We start from the raw sequence: 25,984 nt of genomic DNA on the forward strand, positions 1-25,984 counted from the left end.
GGCGGCTAAAAATAAACGGAAGCGGGCAATACGACTTCCGACATGGTGCAGACCCCTTTTAAACAAAAAACGGAGCAGACGCGGCTTAATTAAAAAAAGGAAACCGAAGCGAAGGGTCGGTGATATTTTTTAAGCATGTCTTTCATACACAATGAATCCATGGAATGCGCAAAATCTGAACTTGACCTTTTTGACGTACCACCGACGCAGACCAGCGTAGAGAAAAGCCTCTACGTCGAAGTTCAACCTTTGGCGGCATTATCCGAGACCGCGCCGCTTGAATTCTACATAGCGGCCAGCGGGGAACACTACTACGATCTGAACAACACGTTGCTGTACGTGACCTGCAAGATCGTACGGCCTGATAACACTGCTATACCTCAAGACGCCAAGGTCGCTCTTATTAATTACCCCATAGCAACTTTATTTAGCCAGGTTGATGTCACTTTGGGCGATAGGCTCATATCGCAGTCCAATAATCTTTACGCTTATAGGGCCTACATAGAGACCATACTGAATTATAGCTCAGATGCGTTATCCACAAAACACACAACTGGATTATTCTACAAAGATGTGGCTGGAGAACACAACACAAGAACCCTGGATGGCGTAAACACAGGGTTTATAAAAAGGGCAAGAACAACGGCACAAAGTCGAACGGTTGAATTATTGGGGCCGCTACACTGTGACCTTTTTCATCAACATAAACTAATATTGAACGCCGTGGACTTGAAGATAAAACTCATCAGAAACAAAGATGCTTTCTGCTTAATGTCTGCTGAAGCGGAGCCCTTTAAAATTCAGATTGTTGCAGCGTCCCTGTTTGTGAAAAGGGTTCAGGTCTCACCCGCAGTCCGGATTGGACACGCCCAGGCCTTACTGACCACCAACGCCAAATATGCGATCGATAGAGTGGGCATGAAGATCTATAGCATACCGACGGGGAGTCGCGTATTTAATTTAGAAAATCTGTTTTTAGGACAGGTGCCAAAAACCGTTATAGCCGCTTTTGTAGATAATGAAGCGTTTTCAGGAGCCTATGACAAAAACCCTCTACGGTTTGAACATAAAAATGTAAACTTCGCATCCCTATACCTGGATGGAACACCGCATCCGGCCAAACCATTTCAACCAGACTTTGAACACGGTAATGCGGTTCGCGAGTATATGTCGCTCATTCAGATCACAAATAAGCAGAAATCAGATTCGGGTATACTAATTGACCGTGAAGAGTACCTCAACGGCTACACACTATTTGCTTTTGATCTGTCGCCTGAACAGGAATGCGCGGAGCATCTGTCTCTAATCAGAACCGGTAATCTACGAGCTGAATTCCGGTTTGCAGGAGCACTAGACCGGACAGTCAACATAATAATATACGCATTATTTGATAATATCATCGAGATCAACCAGCGGCGCGATGTGCTGTATGATTATCTATAAATGAAATAAATAATTTTTATATTTATCGTATATTTACCAATATTCATCACCCCATCAGCGATATGAACACATTACAGATAAATTGTATACTGTACGCTAATCCGGTGACGCGCCTGTTTTTTAAAGGGACCTACCCGTGTGATATGCTTCCGAGCGGTAAACTATCGCAATACCCCTGCGCGTTTGTAATCAACACACACACCAGCGCCCAACCGGGGGAGCATTGGTTGGCCGTTTATTTTAACAACCAGCGCGAGTGTTACTTTTTGGACTCTTACGGTTTAGAACCTGACAACCCCCTATTCCCAAAGGCCATAATAAATTTTTTAAACTCAAATTCAAAAAGAATTTACCACCAAAATAAGCAGTTGCAAGGTTTTAACAGTACCGTTTGTGGGCAATATTGTATATACTTTATATTTTTCATGTGTAAAAATTACAAATATACAGATGTGTTGGTCCGTTTTAGTTTTGATACAAAACGTAATGATCGCTATGTATCAAACTTTGTAAGACGTCTCCCTAGAAGTCATTGTTTGAGTCGATATACGGGTAACTGTATACAGTCCTGTGTCACCAGTAACCAACATGTGTTTGATAAAAATAATGTGTAATACAAAATTGTTTGTGTAACTTGTAACTAATGTTGTGATTGAAATGCTGTATGTACATTGCTTATGGTTACTTTCTATTAAAAAATCTTGCTTATTGAACTTTATATCGTGTGATTGCATATTTTTGCAGACAAACTGGTTAGAATCAAAGAACAAAACAGCATTTTATAAATCATAACCATATTTTATTGGTACAGACAAAATGTATTTACAGCAAAATAATCACGAATAACACGATAAACTTTACAGTTAAAACAATACACTAAATACATGATACATTACAAATTAAACGTCATCGTACAAATTAAACACACAAAAATACATTGTATAAAAACATTATAAATTAGTTATATGTTAAAGGTTCAACCACTGCGAATCCTGAAACAGATTTACGGATCTTTTCCTCGGTAGTAAGTATCCGTGTGGCGTTGTTAACCCGGGAGAATATAAAACATTTATACGACTTTTTTTAATGTTGTGTATTGGGGAGGCTATATTTACATTGCCAATTTCATCATCGTAGATTTCAGCTTTTAAGCGATCTAACTGTAATCTGTTTGATGCATTACCAACTACAGTGGACGGGATATTCAACTCAGCCATAGCGCGCATAAATTCAATCCATCCGTTAGGCATTTTATGACTCGTCACGCTGTGATTTTGCGTGATACCCCTTATCAAGTCTAACACATTGGATCCTGGCACTGTGACGCCTTTATACATAAACACACCCTTGCGGTCCCAATTCGCAATGTCTTTAGAGCGAACCATTTTACTCATTAGTATTTCACAGTTCTTTTTATACCGCGCATTAACACTGTTCAAGACATCGTGGTAAACAGCGTCGGTAGCATCGTCTTGTGTAGGGTTAGTTGTATCCTCAACAGCATTTGCACCGGGTGATAAAAGCGTTAAAGTTGACATTTCTCTATCAGTTTGTTTACTCAACACCAGGTATCTCTGTAACACAGCTGTGTAGCGTTTTGCCTTTTCATACTCTGATAAATCATTATTATGTAGTATACTTATGATCTCAGCATCTAGGCTTTGCGTGGCTGTTTTGCGTATATCATCGCTGGTTGGTTTGTTGTTTAAACGGTCTATCTGTTGCTGGGGGACCAGATACATTTTCTCAGCGTATTCCATCACCGATTAGACAGTAGTCCGGTAATTAATGGAATGGCAAATCCTAGCAACGATCCGATAAACCCACCCGACTGTTTCACCAACCTCTTCTTTTTCCCAATGGCGCATTTCTTATTACAAAGCGATTTTATAAGGGACCTCTTCTTTTTAAGGTAGTTCAACTGGCGCTGTGACAGGGGTATTTTACCTTTAAGCGTATTGAGAGCAATCTCACATATGGCTGTCACCAAATCGTTTGAAGCGTTGGATAATATAGCGTTTCTTTGGGCCGGTTTGGCTTTAATGAGGGTTTTTAAAAGGGCCCAATTACGCCTTATCCTGGTCGACATGTTCACAGCTGTTAGAAGTGGTAATGAATGACTATAGGATGAGCGGTTATAGCTATTTAGAACCCCGCTTCTTAACAACATAAGCTACTGGTGTGTCGGGGGGAAATAAACCGCTTCGTAAACGATAATCATCAAGGGCATTGTTTCTTAAATCAACCAGTAAATAACCGTATGGAGGCTCCGTAGCGGACTCATAGGCTTCAAGAAAAAAACGATATTTTGATGGGTACATTTGTCTAGCCAGAATGCTAACCTGCATTTTATCCCTGGGGTTTTTAAACAGGACCATATATTTTGTGTTTAAATGTATAGTCCTGCTCTTTCTACCTTGACAAAATATGTTTTGCACAAGGTACATGACACTGAGATTACGATGGTGCACATACTTTGTGAACGCTTTCTCAACCTCAGAATTATTACTCGCTGCATCCATCAAGTCATCTATCACCGTTAAATTAATCTTATCAGGGGGAAAAAGCTGGTCGTCGCTAAATGACTCGGGCAACCCCTCTATAAAACGCACACCAGGGTGAACACTCAGAAGTTGGTCATATATCGGTTGCCAACAGGTGTAAAACCAAACAATATTATCAGGTACATGCGTCATATGTGTGGATGCGTGTTGTATTAGCGTTTTCACAAAATAACTTTTCCCCGAATTGGAGGGTCCGGCTAAAATACAGGAGAAGGGGTGTTGAAAACGGATATCCATCTTAATAACCAAATGGTAGGGTTGTAAAATTATCCGTGAGGTTACGTTTAGTGTAAACGCACTTTTGCGTTTTCTGCAGCATACGGGTTTCAATCTGCCAGTACTTTTTCACACGTACTATACCGGGCTGCCTGGTCACAATTTTTTTCTGATCCTCGCCTTTGGGGTTTAAAGGATAATCTAAGACCAGTTCTTTCAGACTGTCAAAGTTAACGTGCTGCTCATTACAAACATTCAACGTTATACCTTTGACCTTGAGGCTCGTCTTGCCGTTGCTTAGTCTATAGCCGTATGACTTGGGGCCGGCTGAAACAAACTCTGTTATATGCGTACCAGATGGTAGTTCGCTGGTCAACTCCCCTAGATAATCGCCTAATGGCGGATTCCAGTCACCGGGCCTGCTGACAAAAATTACAGAATCTGTATCGTGATACAGACATCTATCTTGTAATCTATCCAATAGGTTGTACAACTCGACGCGGGCGTGCGCTGTGGTAAATGCTGCTATAAATATATTTGTTGTTGAAGACCTGGTATAATGGTCTTTGGCGTATTTCCAGTTGACCATAACAGTTTCTGAGTCTATGAAGTCTAAAGCAGACACCTCATAGTGTGGTTGAAAGGCATATTCAAAAAGCTTATCAGGATCTGTCACTAGACAAGTATTGGGCATGTTGCTACGTTGACCAAATTTACCCCATAATGAGTTTAAAAACAATTTAGAAATTTGTCTTTTGGCGGGGTTGACATTTATGTGTTTGTGTCTTAAAGCTATGCCCTCATTTTTTTGATACGCGTCTATGTACTCTTGTTGTTTCACAGAGTCTGTACACCAATCAGGGTAACCAGAAGCCTCCTGTTTATCTCTGAGGTGTGTTTTAATGTAACCTGAAAACAGATCATCAGATCTCTCATCAAAATGCCACACCTCATAGATTTTACACACTTTGTACCCCTTTTCTATAGCAAGATTTATCTCCACTGTGCACCATGTACCGGTTAGGGCGCGGTTTTCTGAGTCATGAACACACGGCTCACACTGTCCAGATTCGGCGCATGTGCGGCACAGCGGAAACATTAACTTACCATTCATTTTAACCGGTAAAACTGGAAAGAAAAGGCCTCGCGGAGGATTAATTTTTAATTTAACAAAACCGAAATACTTTGTGACATCATCAAAGTCCTTATAAATGATGCGTGGGTGACGTATAGGATATGTTTTGGTCTTGTTGACAAATGGGTATAGGCTAGTAAAGTCAAAATAGTGTATTTTTTCATCGCACTCTGTCTTGTGATAAAGTTTTATGGCGTTAGTGCGTCCGCCATAAAGACCATCACGAGGATCCAAGGGTTCAGGGATTTCCAAACCTTTCAGAAAAACCTGAAGCTCCTTGTAACGATCAGATCAGGTGATCGATCAAATTAACGTATGCCTCCTGTTATGATTATCTGTGCAATCAATGTATGTCTGGTATGTTTGGTAAAATCATGCCGCCTGTGATTATTATGTGGGAGATCAGAACATGTCATGTATTATGTGTGTGGACTATTGGTGACCCAGGGAGTGTAGCCATCTGTGGACTCCTCTGGAGTTAGGATGTAAGATAAGATCTGAGACCCCTCATAAACCAGATTGGGGGGGAGAGCAATAGTGTCCAGCCAACCGGCTAAAGTGGCTCTGGCCCTGCACTAAATGACCTCTTATCACTTGAGGAATGTATAAAATCTACTTCAAAGCAGGGAGAAATTCTTTATGGGAAAGATCCTATATCTGGAGACCTTCACTAGGCTCAGCAAGGGAATGGTTAAAAATCCCAAGGGTGGGAGGGATGAGGGAGTCTGCAAGGTATAACAAGACCCTTCTCCCTATAGTCAGTGTCACTACCTGGGGGTCTAGCAAAACAGGCTGTAGGCGACGAGAGATTTCTTGTGGAGGATCCCCCCACGTCAGGATCTGTATTTAAGTGTAAGATAGGTTCTGTCTTTTTTCCCTTTTTATTTTTGAAATTGCATTTAAAACTCGTGTGTACTTTTAAAATCACTGTAAAATCTTGTAACTATTTTTGTCTAAAGCTCTGTAGTATTTCTAGGAATAAATAATACATATTCTCAGTCCTGGTTCTGTGTTCTTAAGACTCATTAGCCTCATAAGAGAAAGGCTGGAAAACGTTACCATTGTTATCTTGTATTGTGTGGTCAGGGGCGAGCCAAGCCGCCCCTTGCGCAGTTTCAGGCGCTAAAATCAGGTTTTGGCTGGTGGCAGTGTACCTCAAGGAAAGGACCCGAGTGTCCTGAGTGAACCCCAGTCACGGCCGGCGCTGCTCAGATTGACGTATCGGAGCAGGCGACCGGTGGGTCCGTGACATTTGGCGGCAAGCGGTGGGGTGGAGAATTCATTTTTCTCTTTAAGAACTTAAGTGAGTGTGGGTAGAATTTTGTGAGAAATACCCACATCACCAGAATCAGAACTCAGAGCTTTACTATAGTTTTAAAAGTCACACAGTGAGTGCAATTTCTGTTCCCCTCCCTTCTCTTGTTTTCTTTACTATCATTTTATTTGGCAAGTGTGAGACTCAGGATGTCTGATTACCGGATGATGAGACGTGATGATCTGGCGACTATATGTGTACGGAGGGACATCCCTTGGTCTGGCCTGAGTAAAGAACTGATGATAAAGGCACTCATGGAAGCCGATCGGGTTCTAGCTGCTGGAGGAAGCCAGTCCAGGGACACTCCTACTCCAAGGGCTCAGTTGGCACAAGACAACACAAGTGATGCCCTGCCAGGGTCAGATGCATCTGCTGGCAACAGTGAGTCTACACTGCAGAGTTACCTTCAAACTGCTGTCAGGCAAATGAAGGACCTGGACCCCACAATGGCCGTGCAGCTAATGCAGCTAGAGGCTGAGCAGCGCAGAGCCGAGCTAGAGGCTGAGCAGCGCAGAGCCGAGCTAGAGGCTGAGGAGCGCAAAGCCGTACGAGAGGCTGCAGAGCGTCATGCCGAGCGTGAGTACCAGTTGGAACTGGTGAGGCTCAGGGGGCTGATCGCTGTTGGTGAACCAGTGGAGGATGATACAGGGCATCATGATGGCGAACCTTTACGTGAGACTTTATCTGCCGTGGCTACTGAGTTAGCAGGAGATGGGCTTCGTACTGAACTTTTACTGTCTGCGGAAGTAAATAATGTGTTGGATCATGGTGTGGACTCTGTTATCAATCATGGGGAGCCTAACAAGGGACAGAGGTCCCAAATGACCGCTGACGCGAATTTCACCGGACCGCGTCATGCACAGTTCCCTGTCTTGGAAGCAGACAGAGGAAGCCAAGTGAGTGTCAGCTTGGTTGTGAGTAATGAGCTGGCCCTGGACACTACAGCCGATGCTCAGAGAGCTGACATCTCTGCTAGCACCAGGGAGACTGTAGGATGTGTGGCAGTCAGGGAGACTGCAGAGTACCAATCCCCTACAGCACCAGAAGAGCCCAGTGGGTATATTGACCCAGTGGAGGATGATGATGTGTTTACCCTACTGAGCACAGAGGAACTAACGGAAGAATGCCAGCTGCAAGGTATCTCCTGCCACAACCATACTCGTGGGGAGATGATCATGCAGCTCATCCAGGCCAGTTATGATGAGTGCAATGCCTTCAGCCAGTATCGTGCAGCATTTCGTTTCTGGGGTCCATCCGCGTCTCCTTGGGTGCTGCTGAGAGAACTGGGACAATGTTACAAATTTGCGCAGCAGGAGGTCGATGCTTGGAGAAAGCTGGATACCCCATTTTGGGGGGATCAGTGCCGCCGGATAGGTGTGGAGTGGCGTCGCCTAGAACAGCTGTTGCTACCAGCTCTGGAAGCAGAGTTCCAGTTTAAACGGTTGGGAGAAGCAGAATCTGAGGATGTCAGCAGCTTGCTCTCACCAGGAATGCCCCACCAGGACAAGGTGCCTCTGCCTACTACAGCAGTCATGGAACCTGTTCCAGAGACCTCACATCACAAGGCCCAGTTTAAACTGCTGGAAGATGTGAGCAGCATGTTCCCTCCCGTTGCTCCAGATTTGTTGCCGGAAGCGGCTGGCTGCATAGTGAAAGTATGCAGGGGAGAGACTATGTCGGAAATAGGAATGGGACTTTCTGACTGTATGCACACAAGTATGTGTGGGACTACTGATGTGGGACTTTTATTAACTCCACACATATCTGTCGCTAACCCTTCTGAACCATATGATGCATCTCAGGTAGTATGTAACCATGCTGAACATTGCAATGTTGTTATTTTGTGTGAAGCCCCTGGGATGATCTGTGATAGTGCCGTACCTTCGGTAGAGGTGGAGGGTGAGTTAGAGACAGGTATAGTGGGTACTCCTTGCCAGTTTGTGGGGTTAAATGAATGCCCTAATCTAGTTGGGAATGAGACACCCTCACTCACCAGTGGTAGGAGTGCTGATGGTGATGTCATTAAGGTTGCTGTGCTAGAAGTTAACCCTGTTCCTCCAGTGATGTCTGGTTGTGACATCGGGCATGGGGTCGCTAACTGCACAAATGGGACCGATCTGAGTTGGTTGCAGGCAGAGCATGTACCTGACAATAAGTTAGTGGTGACAACATGCTCAGATAACCCCATTCCTGCTCAGAGACAATGGGATCCAGATATAGCGGGGTTGCCATGGTGCAATTGTAAGCCAGCAGGATGGGTCCCATGTGTTGTGGAAGATGCACAGGCTAATTTGCAGGTATTGCAGGATGTCTCCCCAGGTTATGATATTGATGTTACTGTTGATAATGTGATGTCTTGCTCTAATGTGGGAAATGTGGTACCAGGTATAATAAGTGACCTGGTGGGTCCTGTGTGCACTGTAGGCATGTCTGATAGGGAGAGAGTGTCCCTTACTGCAGCTTTCCCCCCAAACCCCCCTCCTTACTGTAGCCACACAAACACAGATACAGGAGCACCGCAGGGGTTCCCTCCAGACACTGAGAACCCTCCAGAGAGTGCATTTTTCCAGCATCACTGGATAACGGATGCCTCTCCTGAGAACCTCAGTGGCACCACCCCAGCCACAGAACCTGCGGGTCTGGGAGGGAAGGTCAGGCTCAGGAAGGTGTCCTGGACTGCCATGGAAAGCTTGGCTTTCCACGCAGAACTGAGAATCAACCCTGCACAGGCTGCCCCATACCTGGGAAGTGGGAAAGATACCCCTGGGTACAGTGAGAGGGTTGTTTTAGGAATAGAGCCAGTGGCTAGTAGGGAAGCTGCTGTGTGTAACCAGAAGGGTGGTAGGGCCCGTGAAGCACAGGTAAACTCAGCTATATTAACCTCAGGAAAGCTGAGCTGGGATGTTCCCAAGACAGGGGACAAGGACCTGCTGGTATTCCCCCTTGCAGAAACGTGCCCCCCTTCACAATTCACACACACAGACACAGAGGGCGAATCTCCTCACAAAAGGATGAGGTGTGAGGTGTTGAGTGAGTGGACCTTCCCCCCAGTGAAGGGGAGGGGGGGTCAGTCAGCTCAGGAGAGGTGCTGGGAAGACATTTTTAAGTCTGTATATAGTGCTGGGAGAATGCCCCACACCTGTGGTATAGTTAAACGTGCCGAGTTACGAGTCCCAAGGGGATGGCCATTTGGGGTGTGGCGGAATGGTCTGGTACTGATCTCAGTGAGTAAGGCCAAACTGCCAGCTGCAGGGGAGAATCCATGCCCAGGAGTTCGACGCACAGCTGTGGTGGGCTGTGTCAATGCCAGCCAGGATGGAAAAGGGGGACACAGCTTCCACTATATCAGTGTGCTCACAGACTATGGGTCAGGTGGTTTCAAGTATAGGGAAATGTTAGTACAGATCCCGCAGAATCAGTGTCAGTCTGTCTCAGCACAGAGACCACTGCTACCTGTCCAGGTGATGTAGTTAATAGCGCACCGATGAGACGGTGACGTGGGTCACCGCCTCTGTGCGCCATTTTAAAAGGGGGAGGTGTAACGATCAGATCAGGTGATCGATCAAATTAACGTATGCCTCCTGTTATGATTATCTGTGCAATCAATGTATGTCTGGTATGTTTGGTAAAATCATGCCGCCTGTGATTATTATGTGGGAGATCAGAACATGTCATGTATTATGTGTGTGGACTATTGGTGACCCAGGGAGTGTAGCCATCTGTGGACTCCTCTGGAGTTAGGATGTAAGATAAGATCTGAGACCCCTCATAAACCAGATTGGGGGGGAGAGCAATAGTGTCCAGCCAACCGGCCAAAGTGGCTCTGGCCCTGCACTAAATGACCTCTTATCACTTGAGGAATGTATAAAATCTACTTCAAAGCAGGGAGAAATTCTTTATGGGAAAGATCCTATATCTGGAGACCTTCACTAGGCTCAGCAAGGGAATGGTTAAAAATCCCAAGGGTGGGAGGGATGAGGGAGTCTGCAAGGTATAACAAGACCCTTCTCCCTATAGTCAGTGTCACTACCTGGGGGTCTAGCAAAACAGGCTGTAGGCGACGAGAGATTTCTTGTGGAGGATCCCCCCACGTCAGGATCTGTATTTAAGTGTAAGATAGGTTCTGTCTTTTTTCCCTTTTTATTTTTGAAATTGCATTTAAAACTCGTGTGTACTTTTAAAATCACTGTAAAATCTTGTAACTATTTTTGTCTAAAGCTCTGTAGTATTTCTAGGAATAAATAATACATATTCTCAGTCCTGGTTCTGTGTTCTTAAGACTCATTAGCCTCATAAGAGAAAGGCTGGAAAACGTTACCATTGTTATCTTGTATTGTGTGGTCAGGGGCGAGCCAAGCCGCCCCTTGCGCAGTTTCAGGCGCTAAAATCAGGTTTTGGCTGGTGGCAGTGTACCTCAAGGAAAGGACCCGAGTGTCCTGAGTGAACCCCAGTCACGGCCGGCGCTGCTCAGATTGACGTATCGGAGCAGGCGACCGGTGGGTCCGTGACACTCCTCATCAGTCTCCCTCATTTTCTTCCACTCACACCCCCACATCTCCCTTATCTGAAATCCACACCGTTTAAGGAATTGTATCCTTAACTGTGTCTTGTGCCGCAGTTGACCGTAGGTTGTTTTAGTCAGATTGTTTTCATCATCGGCTTTGTAACAGTTGTCACAACCGTGATAAAAACACCCCTGGAATTCAAAAGCGGTTGGCACGCCGTTAATCACGGCGTAACCATCCAGATTGTATCTACCGACTTTCTTCTCACCACCTTGTAAAGCGTGTCTTATACTCACACCTTCTTTGTGTTCTATGTACATTAACCACTGTATGGCTGGTGTTGAGTAACGCTTCTGGGTCTTGTGATAGTTATCACCCGGTACAAGAGCCAATGTGTTTGCCTGTAAATATTTACAACGATACATAGCCATACAAACCGACGCTAAAGTCGTCAGTTGGAATGGATCAACGTGACGTTTAACGGCTACATCTTTTTTCTCAGCAGCTATTACAAACTCCTGTTCTGTCATGTCTATAACGGCTGATCTGAAAGCTGCGCACCCTTTTTGCAATATTCTGACATCCTCTTTACAATATCGTATTAATTCTTTTTGAAAATTAAACACCTTGTGTTTGTTTTTTTCGTACCACTCTGTAACATCAGCGGCCTCCTCAGGCATCATGTGTTGTAGGCCAAAATATTCTATTGATGGCATGCCCCCTATGTAATTTTGGTTATCGGCTGTGTTAAAAAAATGCGGGAAATGACCTTTAACGCCATCAAATCCCATGGCCTTTGAAAATCTGCTCAATTTCATGGGGAGAAAATTGAGAGAGTCTATAAACCTAATCTTCAGATCTTTTATTGTGATACACATTATGTTTCCGCCATTAGAGATGAGGGATACTGTATACCGTTCTTTGATGATCTTGTTCAATACAAAATACGCATCATACCGCCCAGCGTTATGGGCTATGAATGTGTAATGCGCAAATTTTGGTTTCATGAACGTCTTTACAAAATCATCGATACAACCTTTGCCCTTAAACTCCCAGGATTTCTCACCCATTAATGTGAGAGCGTAACAGTAGTTTGGTATATGTATACCTGTCTCCTGCATGCATTCGAAATCAAAAAAGATGTATTTGGTGGTGGGTTCTTCCGCTTTGATGGGCTGTATGTAACACAAATGATCCGCAAACCCATCAACATATGCCTTGCAAGTAGAACACTTTAGCCCCTGACACTCATGAGACCTGCGACGGTAGAGACAACACCTGTCGCAATAAACATGTTCAAGACAGGATATTTTGCGATCTAAAGCTAAGGATTTGTGCTCCTCTAAACATTCACGCGATCTGCAAAACACCCTACAAACCGAACATCTTAATGCGGAAGCCCCATCATCAGCGCACGCTTGTCTGTGACAAGCCTTACAAAAGAAAAGACAATCGTGGCTATTTTTGCGCTCATAAGTTCGATTACATAAGGAACAGAAAAATCTCGATCCGAGAAATGCGCAGATATTAATCAGGCCATAATAGTGTGAATCGTGATATAATACATACAGGGTATCACCGTAGCGCGAATCTGAAGAATAGTAATGCCAAGAACGATTATTATGATATAATATTGTAATTTTTTTTTTAAGTGTTTTTCAAAAACAACAACGTCGCTAAAGCTGACTGCTTTATCGATCGATAGTTTCAAATCCTTATGAATTTGAAGCGCCCGATCGTGTATTTCAGCGTCTGTGGCATTACCTTTATCCAGAAGTTTGCAGATCGATGCCGCAAAGCACAAATAATTGTGCGTATTGTTGAAATCATACAGGTGTCTTCTGCGCCTTTCTATAATTAAGCTGTATGGAATGCGTCTAAGGCCGCGACCAGTTAGGGCCCCACCCGCTCTATTTCTAAAAACAGTGATCACAAACCTTAAACCCGTGCCTAATAAGAATTCCGCGTTACTTTGAAGAGTGTTTGTAATTTGATTCAAGAAACTGACAGCGTCTAATGATTCTTGCGGCTTTCGGTGTGAGTAGATGGCGTTGTGTAAACCACCCCCCTCCAATCTTAACTGTACACGATCATTAGGGTCAACACCAACCATGAATTCATCAATCATAACCTGTATAGCATTGTGTACGGCTTCAACACCCTCTGCAAATGATGTAACTCTTTCCAAATTAACAAATTGAAAATGATTATGATACTCAATAGCTCTGAAATTAGGATGGTGTCGCTCATACCTGTTAACCGCTTCTAAGTACACATCTCGCCGACCTTCACCATCACCGGGTGGCGCTCTCCCATCTATGTCATTATGCCTGGGCGTTGCGGGGTGTTCAACATTGTCAGGTGACGCAACGTCACCCGGTGATGGTTGGTCCGGCGATTTGTCAGCCTGTGCACCCGGGGTTGGGGGTGTGCCTCGCACCCTGTGTTGTTTACGCTTTCTCAGCCTGTATATGCATTTTAAAGCCTGTTTTATTTTCGAACGGCGAAATAAGTGTGAGATTTTGCACGGTACATTTGCTTTAATTCTTGGGGCTTTTTTACACACATGTAAATTACGTTTCAACCCATAACCCACCATGCCTAGTCACGGATCCGTTTCAATTATCTCGGCAAAATGATACATGTTCGCTTTAATAAAATCCCTAGTCCTCACGGTCTCTGCTATATGATTTGATGTTACATTCATGTACATTTCTACAAGTTCTTTAATGATCTCTGGCTTCTTTTTTGAACCATAAAGCTCATCTTTTATACGGTTCAACATGGTATTGACATTTCTACGCATGTACCCTATATGCTCACGCATCCTCCCCATGACCGCGTAGTATTGTATTTCCGCATCTTGTCCTAATTGTTCCACATTCTGACCCCCATCAACTATGTCTGTCGATACCACGGTCGGCGGGGCATCCGCACCGCCCGATGCGGTTGCCTCGCCGACCGTGGTAAAAACACTGGGTAGTTTTGTGTAATCATCACCCATTACTTTATCAGGGATCCCGGCTACAGATGTTACAGCCTCATCATCATTCTGTGGTGTATCTGAGACTGACTCTTCACTAGGGGTGATAAAAAATGTTTGCCCATTTAAGTCCTCATCATTAGCGGATAATGTAGCTGCCGGCGTGTTACTGACCACGCTTTGCGTTTCTGCAGTATGATGTTCCTGCGTGTCTGAAATTACGATGACATCATCATCCGTCAGCGGGGTGTATCTCTCTCTTGACAGTCGTAAAGTTTTACGAGTCTTCACAGTCTTTGTATTACCGGCAATGTCAATGTCGGATTCAGTAGGTGTTGCAGGTGTTGTAAATGCGTGCGGGTAATCCACATTACTCACGGTTGGCACTGTTTGTAATGCAATTCTTTTTCTCATGGGTCTACCTTCCGAATATTTCAACCTTCTTTTAAGGTCTGATAAATCGGCATTGTTTTCTTGATCGGTTCGACTTTTTGAAATTCTCCGCTTGCTTGGCTTGAAATCGTCGCGCTCGGTGGCCATGATCTCGGCCCTTGATACATTTTCTTGGCGTTGTGGGTCGATCACCGTTTTAGCGGATTCTCCCCCATCCATTTCAGCATTGAGTGGTTGAGCAACCCCTGCCGCGGCTATCATTTTTGCAAATTGTCGCGGATCCGCTGTAAATAAAAAATAACAACGTTTTAGTTAGACATTCGCGGACACTAAGACAACCGCTTTATAACACCTTCAGGCCCGCCTCCCAAAACACCCACCCCTCCATGTCGGTTTGCATCTACACAGACTGTTTAATACCGGTGGTTTCCATTTGTAAAGAGCAATGATGAACGCGGTCCTATATAAGAAACTAAATAAACATTACATTACACACCTGAATATTTGCCAGATCTTTCCATCGGCGTGGTTCCTACTGTAATAAAAATCACACTGTTTTAGTTACACATACGCGGCCACAAAGACAGTCGCTTTATAACACCTTCAGTCCCACCTCCCAACCCCCACCTTCCTTGTCGGCTTACGTCTACACAGTCTGTTTAATACCTGTGGTTTCCATTTGTAAAGAACAATGGTAAATGTTGTGCTATATAAGAAACCAAATAAATAAACATACACGGGTATTTGTCAAAGGTTTGTGCCGGCATGGTTCCTTTAAACAATGACCAGAAAGCTTGATCGCTGATCTGGGGTCTTTTTGCACCTTTAGCCAAGCTGTTGTGTTGTTTGGCGTTTGATCCAACACCCGCTGTCGGTTCTCTGTATCCGGATGGTCCCGCTTCACACGTATCGGCCCTAGGTACCGTAGGTTCATACCGGCTAGCTATGGCATCTGTAATACATATATTATCAATTAACGACACATTCGTTGACTTGAAAAAAAAAAAAAAAAAAAACGCCATTTAAGTCATGATAACAACAATCCCCTGTGGACACTATTCATGATTTTGCGGCGATATGCAACATTTAACACAAAAACACATTATAAAAACACCGCTAGCCATATGTCAAAATTCACCTTGTATAGCCGGGTTCTGGTATAGCTGTTTATAGTGTTTTGCCGATGGTAAATTCCAGAGATCATCCATTATGTGTTCTGCATCAGCTTTCGACATAATTGGTGATACTAACAGAGAACAAATAACACATTAATATCACAGGCGGTATAAAAATGAATATAACAGGCTATATATATACATATATATATGAGAGAGATCGAGAGAGTGCGCGCGAGATAGCGTGAGAGAGAGTGAGAGTGTGAGAGACATATTTTTGGAAATTTAGACACGCCCCCGTATATTTCTTTTAACATACATCACATTTTTGACGGCTTATAAACACCTACATTTTTGCGACTCGGACAAATCAGAGTATGCGGCGTATGGGTTTTCGAATGTCGTCAGATCCGGACCGACTGTGAAATCCGAACCAAATGATCCAACTTCAGATGCGTCATTTGTGACATCTGAAACTGATTTATGGGATTAACAATTTAATAAAAAATAATATATACATAAAAAATAAAATAAAAATTAACACAACAATTTTGTAGAACGAAAAATACAATCAACACATGTAACATTAATACCAATAGGGCGCTTGTCTTAACAGAACCTGTGACTAACACATCTGAGCCTGGTAATAATAATTAACACCAACAGAGTAACATTTATAACCACTGTCAATAGCCCCCTGTGCCTTAACAAATCATGCCCTAGCAACAACAATGTGTCTTTGATCTGTAAACTTACATGTATTTGTCTGCTCATTTGACGGCTGTTGGAAGCTGGGTAACTCTTGAAAATCTCTGAGACTTATTTTATTTGCATTAATGGTTTTGTATTCCTTTCTCTGTAATAAATAATAATAAGTTGAAATAACAATACAATAAGATATTGTTAAACTATTGTAAATATCATATACACACCTGCATGTTGATGTTTTGTTAATTGATACAGTAGCTTAAGTTGCGGTGATATTTATAGTTCAAAGTCAATTTCTGCAACAATCACTGTTGATAATAAAAGATAACTGTAAGTATCCATAACGAAATTTGCGTGCACAAAATCGCATAATACTATTAACGCTCTCACAAAAAAAAAAAAAAAAAAAAACACATCTATGAATACATTCTGACATTGTATTCTATAGTTCAGCCAATAAAAATTAATTACACTCATTATTTAAAATCATTATGTATAATACAATGATACAATATTAAAATGAAGCTATTTATAAATATCAAAGCCGTAATAACATAATCTGCGATGACTAACATTAACGAACTGTAAATTGTAATAACACAATACACTGTATTTTTAAAAGCAATATGTATAATGTACAGGCCACAATACACTAATCACTTCCTAAATAAATGATTAACCACAAGCAGCCAGTATGCCAGCATGTACTCCCAATACATTACAATACAATGCATGCAGCAGCAAACTATATTTTAAGATTGTTTAAAGTATTTTTAAAAGCAATATGTATAATGTACAGGCCACAATACACTAATCACTTCCTAAATAAATGATTAACCACAAGCAGCCAGTATGCCAGCATGTACTCCCAATACATTACAATACAATGCATGCAGCAGCAAACTATATTTTAAGATTGTTTAAAGTATTTTTAAAAGCAATATGTATAATGTACAGGCCGCAATACACTAATCACTTCCTAAATAAATGATTAACCACAAGCAGCCAGTATGCCAGCATGTACTCCCAATACATTACAATACAATGCATGCAGCAGAAAACTATATTTTAAGATTGTTTAAAGTATTTTTAAAAGCAATATGTATAATGTACAGGCCACAATACACTAATCACTTCCTAAATAAATGATTAACCACAAGCAGCCAGTATGCCAGCATGTACTCCCAATACATTACAATACAATGCATGCAGCCGCAAACTATATATTAAGATTGTTTAAAGTATTTTTAAAAGCAATGTGTATAATGTACAGGCCACAATACACTAATCACTTCCTAAATAAATGATTAACCACAAGCAGCCAGTATGCCAGCATGTACTCCCAATACATTACAATACAATGCATGCAGCAGCAAACTATATTTTAAGATTGTTTAAAGTATTTTTAAAAGCAATATGTATAATGTACAGGCCACAATACACTAATCACATCCTAAATAAATGATTAACCACAAGCAGCCAGTATGCCAGCATGTACTCCCAATACATTACAATACAATGCATGCAGCAGCAAACTATATTTTAAGATTGTTTAAAGTATTTTTAAAAGCAATATGTATAATGTACAGGCCACAATACACTAACCACTTCCTAAATAAATGATTAACCACAAGCAGCCAGTATGCCAGCATGTACTCCTAATACATTACAATACAATGCATGCAGCAGCAACTATATATATATATATATATATATTTATTTAGAAAATTAAATTAGACTTACCCTCTGTTCTGGAACAAAACTTCAAGTTCTCTGTCTTGAATAGTGTGTGTGTGTGTGTGTGTGTGTGAAGACCTTCAACCTCAATGTGTGGCAGATCCCTGGTAGTTGTCTGGTCCCATGGAGAACATATTTATACGTTTCAGTCAGTTAACACATCTGTGTTGCATTTGTCTCATTTGAATATTCATGAGTTGTGTTCCAAAGTCATAGACAGGCATAACAAATATATATATATATATATATATATATATATATATATATATATATATATATATATTTGATTTAAATAATATAGCATATTGTACAAAACACAGCTGTGTTCAGAATATTTAGCTCGATAAAATGACACTAAATTGCCCCTGAATAAAAACCCTTATTCTTATTATTAAATAAATGTCAGATATGGCTCCCCATCAACAACAGCATACATAAGCCCTATATATATATGGGCCTTTGTCATCATTTTGGAAGATTCCCGAATAAATCTTTTTACAAATACCATCTGGACTTCTATATGATTGATCAACAGATTTGTTGTATATGTATGTGTAAATGAATTTGGCGCACCCCTGAAACCTCCTTTTCTTCATCTATATATATATGTGTATGCTTTTTAATTTAAAATATATACCTTATCCACTACACCTGTGTAATTTGATTGAGATATATATATATATCTGATTTAAATAATATAGCATATTATCCATATTTTATTCATCACATAATATAATGATACCATCACATTACACACATATATATATATATATATATACAGTATATATATATATATATATATATATATACTGTATATAGCTATATATATATATATATATATATATATCTGGCGTCTGGCCGGCACTCCAAAGTGCTTAGTGCTGTAACTTGCCTGGTGCCTTCCTCCAAACCTGAGATCAGGTATCTATAACTCACTCCACGGCGGCACTCCAAGGTCGGAACAAAAAAGTCGACACACACTGTATGTGTTCAACGTTTCAGTGCTGTGCACTTTTATCAAGAACAGTGTAACAAATAATACATGCAAACTTACCCCCATATATAGCAAACTCACTCTGAAGAGACGCAGATTCCGCTCGTGCCTGCACGCTGCGGGTCGCACGGTTCTGACGTCATACATCCCTAACCCACGTGAACCTGTTGCTAGGCAACAGCTGTAAATAACACAAAAGATTTTTTATAATGAATAAAGTGACATATAGTGATACAATATAAGTAATTTCAAGTTATGCGCACAACAGTTTAAAAGCAGTTTAAACGGAAAATTGCCTTCTACACATTCAGAGTGAGACCACTCATTCATACGTGCCGAAGCCCCGGCCGCGTCACTCATTCACCCGGCTGCCGGAGGCAAATAGTAGTACTAATATGGATGAAGTTAACTAAAAAGACAGGTGTCTCTGCCGGACACTAAGTCTATATAAAAAAATGGGCTTTATGATAGGCTGTGGCCGTAGCTTCTTGCACGCAATGAGCTTGAAATATGCAATAATAAAACGGGTCAATAACCTAATGCATAAGATCGTGATACAATTTCATAGCAATTTCATAACTGTAAGGATGCTTAGAACTAAATATGACTATAGGATGTATCTAATTCAATCTCCTACATAACAAATGTAAAAAACCATAAAGGGTCATAAAGAATCAAAAGCAACCATAAATCATCAGCGTAAAAAATCATTATAGAAAACAATGTAGACCTAATGATTCATTGAGTCCCCTGGGTGCCAGGGTTCCCAATCTCTCAATCCATGCTGATTCCCTTTGCAGCAAAAGAATACTCCTGTCTCCCCCTCGTTTAAGGGGTGGGATGTGGTCGATGATCATGTATCTAATAGCTGTAATGTTATGTTTTGCATGTGCAAAGTGTCTAGCAAGCGGTTGTTCACTATCTCCCTTCACTAACGCTGCTCTAATTGCTGAACGATGCAGCGCCATTCTCTCCTTGAATTGGCGCTCGGTTTTGCCAACATATTGTAACGAGCAGGGACAGGTAATAATATATATTACGAATCTCGTAGTGCATGTCAATCGATGATTAATAGTGAATTTCTTCCCAGAAAAGGGGTGATTGAATGTATTACCTGTCTGCAAAAATCCACAGGTGGTGCAATTAGGGCATCGGAAGAAGCCTTTTTTGGGGGTACCTAAGAATGTAGTAGGTTTTTTCTTAGACATCTCAGTGACATCTGTTTTTACCAGGTAATTGCGCAGATTTTTATTCCTGCGATAAGCTGGCATAAGTTGCATACCCTGTAAATGTAGGTTGGGGTCGGTGTTGATTACTGGCCAAAAAGTTTTGATTTTTTTAGTTAGTTTAGGGGATTGATGGTTAAAGGTGTTGGGCCAGACAAATTTGTTTGTCTGTTTTTTCTCTTTATTTTTGTTGGGTAAAGTACCCATAAGCTGGCAGCTAGGTATTTTAAGTGCTTTTGTTCTCATTTCTTGTACCAGTTTCTTATCGTACCCACGATCATAGAATTTCTGGCACATGTCATCCAACGCTTTAATGGCCAGTGCTCTATCGCTAGTGATTCTCAGAACTCTTAAAAATTGGCTGTATGGGAGAGCTTGTTTGAGACTTTGGGGATGTGCACTGGATGCTAGCAACAAATTATTTCTGTCTGTGGGTTTCTGGAATATGCTGGTATGTAACCCTTCTGAATCTTTAGAAATAGTGACGTCCAAATAGTTAACCCTGTCTTTGCTGACCTGGTATGTCAGTTTGACTGGGCTATCAGTGGCGTTATGTTCTTCTATGAGTGTGGTGAACTCAATTTCCGTACCTTTCCAGAATATCAGCAGATCGTCTATATATCTAAAGTATGCGTATACTTTGTCTGCTATGTTGGGGTTAGAAAAAAAGATATCATTTTCAACATGAAACATGTAAATATTAGAGTATGCCGGAGCCACATTCGCTCCCATTGCAACCCCGGCTGTCTGTAGAAAGAACTCCCCATCATAGTAAAAATAATTTTTGCTAAGAACCATTTCTAGTAACTGCATGAAAAAAATTAGATTAGGACCAGTGTACAAGGGGTTGTCCGTCAATGTTCTTTGAACAGCTGCAAGGCCCTCATGATGCGGTATACAGGTGTATAAATTACACACGTCGACCGAACACATCAGGCAATCATCCGGTATGTCGACAAAAGATCTTAAAGCAGTTAATAAGGCAGTGGTGTCTTTAAGGCAAGATTGCTTTGCCTGTATAATTGGCTGTAAGTATCCGTCAAGATAAATAGAGATAGGTTGGAATATAGATCCTCTCGCCGATATTATCGGTCGACCCGGTGGTGTCAGCAGATTTTTATGAATCTTTGGCAGAGTATAAAGTAGAGGCCTGATGGGTTTATCCACTGTCAGGCATTTTCTGATGGTGTCATTGATAATTCCTTCCACACAAGCTTTCTGTAATAGTGTATCAAGTTCCTTCTTGAATCGGCTCGTCGGGTCAGATGACAATGCTCTGTAGGTACGTGTATCCGAAAGTTGTCTTGTAATTTCTTGTTTATAATCAGCCAAATTTTGTACCACTAAGGCACCCCCTTTATCAGATTGTCTGATTATTATATCATCATAAGCAGACAAGTCCTTCAATGCATTTCTTTCATCTTTGGTCTTTTCTGGGAAGAAATTCACTATTAATCATCGATTGACATGCACTACGAGATTCGTAATATATATTATTACCTGTCCCTGCTCGTTACAATATGTTGGCAAAACCGAGCGCCAATTCAAGGAGAGAATGGCGCTGCATCGTTCAGCAATTAGAGCAGCGTTAGTGAAGGGAGATAGTGAACAACCGCTTGCTAGACACTTTGCACATGCAAAACATAACATTACAGCTATTAGATACATGATCATCGACCACATCCCACCCCTTAAACGAGGGGGAGACAGGAGTATTCTTTTGCTGCAAAGGGAATCAGCATGGATTGAGAGATTGGGAACCCTGGCACCCAGGGGACTCAATGAATCATTAGGTCTACATTGTTTTCTATAATGATTTTTTACGCTGATGATTTATGGTTGCTTTTGATTCTTTATGACCCTTTATGGTTTTTTACATTTGTTATGTAGGAGATTGAATTAGATACATCCTATAGTCATATTTAGTTCTAAGCATCCTTACAGTTATGAAATTGCTATGAAATTGTATCACGATCTTATGCATTAGGTTATTGACCCGTTTTATTATTGCATATTTCAAGCTCATTGCGTGCAAGAAGCTACGGCCACAGCCTATCATAAAGCCCATTTTTTTTATATAGACTTAGTGTCCGGCAGAGACACCTGTCTTTTTAGTTAACTTCATCCATATTAGTACTACTATTTGCCTCCGGCAGCCGGGTGAATGAGTGACGTGGCCGGGGCTTCGGCACGTATGAATGAGTGGTCTCACTCTGAATGTGTAGAAGGCAATTTTCCGTTTAAACTGCTTTTAAACTGTTGTGCGCATAACTTGAAATTACTTATATTGTATCACTATATGTCACTTTATTCATTATAAAAAATCTTTTGTGTTATTTACAGCTGTTGCCTAGCAACAGGTTCACGTGGGTTAGGGATGTATGACGTCAGAACCGTGCGACCCGCAGCGTGCAGGCACGAGCGGAATCTGCGTCTCTTCAGAGTGAGTTTGCTATATATGGGGGTAAGTTTGCATGTATTATTTGTTACACTGTTCTTGATAAAAGTGCACAGCACTGAAACGTTGAACACATACAGTGTGTGTCGACTTTTTTGTTCCGACCTTGGAGTGCCGCCGTGGAGTGAGTTATATATATATATATATATATACTTTATATAGATCCTTTATTTATCAGCATTGATAATGTTCAGTTAAATATAATATATTTAAGTTAATTCTGTAGTCTCTAGCTCCGTCTGGAACTTGCTTGCAACTGCAATACATGGCCACTAGATGCCACTCATGCTCTGTTGCAAAGATTTCATGGCCTTTCTTTGTTCTGTCTAACCTAATTAAACTGATAGTCATGTGAAAATGTTTTTTTCAGAGGTATGAGCTTTCTAATGAATATAATTGTTACCAACCCTGCTGTGCTGTCTACGCTAATTGCGTCATACGTAAATATCAACGTCTTCAAAGCCTATGGAATCCGGTGTTTAAAATTACTTTTGAAAATTACAATCATCAGTCAAAATGGGTTGACGTGTGTGTAAAACAATATGCCATTTCTCAGGACCCTGTCTTTAAATGCATAACATATGTATACCCAGACCTCTTTGTTATGTACTCGGATATTTCATTTATTTTAAAAGCAAGAAGGTCCTTAGATGATGTGGAAGTTATCGTGTGGAATATAACTTTTTATTTTTATTTTATTTATTTTTGATACACGGTTGGTCGACACTCCGTTGTAGCGCTTTTGGCTCGTTCTAAGGTAAGTGTTATTATAGTTGGTAATGATCTGCCTGTATTATTCACTGTGAAAGATCTATGAGCTATACCAAATCACATTGCCACTGTTGATTTATATCCGATACGCATATCATATTCCTAGAAAAATATGGTATACAACAGATCTACAGTTCTACGAATTATAGCTCTGTTGTATACCATATTTTCACATAGCCAATATCAGTGTATGAAGTTACAGAATCAAACCAATTATGTTTTAATACGGGGGTTAATATTATTTATACCACTTTCATATCAAACGTGATACGGGCTTGATATCAGACATATCAAACGCGGATAAATGGGGGCGTGGACAACCTGTATAAAAGGGGCGTGGACCTGTCAAAACCAATTAGTTTGAAGAAAAAGTGTGCCTTATCTACTTATGCATGTTTGTTCACAAGCTAATTTATCATGTTTGGGCCATTCACACATCTTTTTTTAGGGAGGACACATATGCATTCCTACACAAATGTACCTTTTCACCCTTGTTTGTCTGCCTCACCCACTCCATGAGGAAAGCATTGTTCTGGACCTGCTTTTACCTACTACTGTAGGAGCTACCTCACCTGCACACAAACTGCTTTCTCACCTATTAAGTTGCTCTGCACATGTGCTGACACAAACTAATTAGCAGGGAAAAGTTGGATAGGAACATGGGAATGGCCATGGAGAGGGTTACACATGGGAAACTTCGACCACACTTCCACAAATGTTCAAAAATACCCTGGTCAGTAAGTACACATAAATCTAGTATTTGTTTCACACAAGAAATGACACATACCACAATTTAGATTTAATTTGTAAAATAAATTTATTTGCTGTTCAGCATCACAGCTTGACACTTTAATGTGAGAAATCAAATAAACAAATAAAATAGACACACAAATAATAAAACAGCCAGAACAAGAGGTTGCATATCTCCAAACATGTGTTACCCTGCAAATGCAATGGTGAAAGAAATGGGGACACCAGAATACGTACTGCAACAACCAGGGTGAATACTAAGCAAGATACACACCACCAAAAAAAAAAATCCTGCATTTGTCGAGGTCAAAATACGAACTTTCATGCCCATGGCACGCAAATGGATCGATGGGCAACTCAGGAAGCGGATGTCCAGTGCAATTTAAACCTTTGGGCTACAACCACAGAGGAAGTGAACCAGGTCTCATTTGGGCCCTTTTTTGCCCCTTTTAGATGGGGCCTTGGGGACAGGGGCCTTTGGCTCAGCTGGCTTTCGGCGTCTTCCCCTAGTCGACACAGGAGGGTCAGCCGAGGTGGAAGGTTGGGGAGCAGCTTGGGGTGGGGCAGCAGATGGGGGATTGTCCCTTAGGGACCTGGCGGTGGACAGCTGCTCCGCAAGAAGTTCATTCTGGCGGCTGAGGTGTTGGCCAATGCTTAGCATGCCAGCCGCCAGAGTTTCATTAATGCGGTTCAACGCCTCAACCTGCAGCTGGTTTGTGGCCTTCCACTCCGCCAGAAAATCCGCCACCTGCTGCTGACGGATCGCAGCATCCACCCCTTGCTGCTCGATCCTGTCCAGCGTCACCAACAGGCTCTCATTCCATGTCTCCTGTGGCTGGGGCTGGGGGCGACGTCTTGGTGGAGGCTGGACCACTCGCTCCACCTGTGGCTCTGCAGAGGAAGATGCTGCCGGTACATCCTGGCTTTCTGCTTCAGCTAGGATAAGAATTGAAAACAATGTCACCATCACATACGCAATAAAAAATATCTTTCTAAATACAATGCATTACTGTGACTTACCATCAAACGCAGCATCAAAGACCTCCGCCGGGAGCTCACTGTCCATATTGGAGATCCCCCTGATCTCCCCCACATCGATCACGTCACAGGAGTCCAGCTCCAGGGGGGTATACTCCAAATGGTCAGGCATAGGACCTCTCCCGGTGGACATGCTGTGGTTGTAACGGTCAGTCATCTTCCTCTTCAGTGCACTTTTGAAGTCAGTCCACCTACAAGTTTAAAAATACAAATATCACCATGAGATATGTGCACCACTGTGCTACGTGTAGGGTTACCACCTAGTCCCTTTAATTCCGGACACATGTTACTTACACCGGTTCTGTGGCAGTTTTAAATTAGGTGAAGTGGAGTCTTGAAGTCAGCCAGCCACAGAACCTGTGTAATTAATATGTGTCCGGAATTAAAGGGACTATGTGGTACCCCTAGCTACGTGACATTTCCTAGTGTGGGTGATCTTATGTTTTTTGGCCATATGTGTCCCACACACACATTCATGTCTCAATTAGGAGGCATTTCAGTGTCTCATCTCATTCATTAGGCCACTAAATGCACATACATACATCACTATGCAGAAATGACATCATCCATGGCCAAATTAGGCACCTCCACCTGGTGTGAAACTACACATTCCACCATAGCTTGACAATGTGG

General features: G+C 41.8%; 2 protein-coding genes across 2 annotated transcripts in view; both read right to left on the reverse strand.

The window, feature by feature from the left end:
* Positions 1-25,984, reverse strand: part of GRK5 (G protein-coupled receptor kinase 5) — a 149,813-nt gene that overhangs the window by 110,433 nt on the left and 13,396 nt on the right. The gene's annotated exons all lie outside the window — the stretch shown is intronic.
* On the reverse strand, positions 12,832-16,899 carry LOC146009493 (uncharacterized). Its single transcript, XM_083149923.1, has 7 exons — positions 16,602-16,899; positions 16,426-16,525; positions 16,020-16,145; positions 15,693-15,800; positions 15,291-15,506; positions 15,051-15,089; positions 12,832-14,838 (listed from the first exon to the last, which is right to left on the reverse strand). Exons 1-7 carry the CDS (start codon positions 16,605-16,607, stop codon positions 13,784-13,786), a joined length of 1,650 nt encoding a protein of 549 aa, XP_083006049.1. The 5' UTR covers positions 16,608-16,899; the 3' UTR covers positions 12,832-13,783.

Source organism: Crinia signifera, chromosome 6, assembly GCF_055691185.1.
Source record: "Crinia signifera chromosome 6, ASM5569118v1, whole genome shotgun sequence".
In the NCBI taxonomy this organism is placed as follows: Eukaryota; Metazoa; Chordata; class Amphibia; order Anura; family Myobatrachidae; genus Crinia; species Crinia signifera.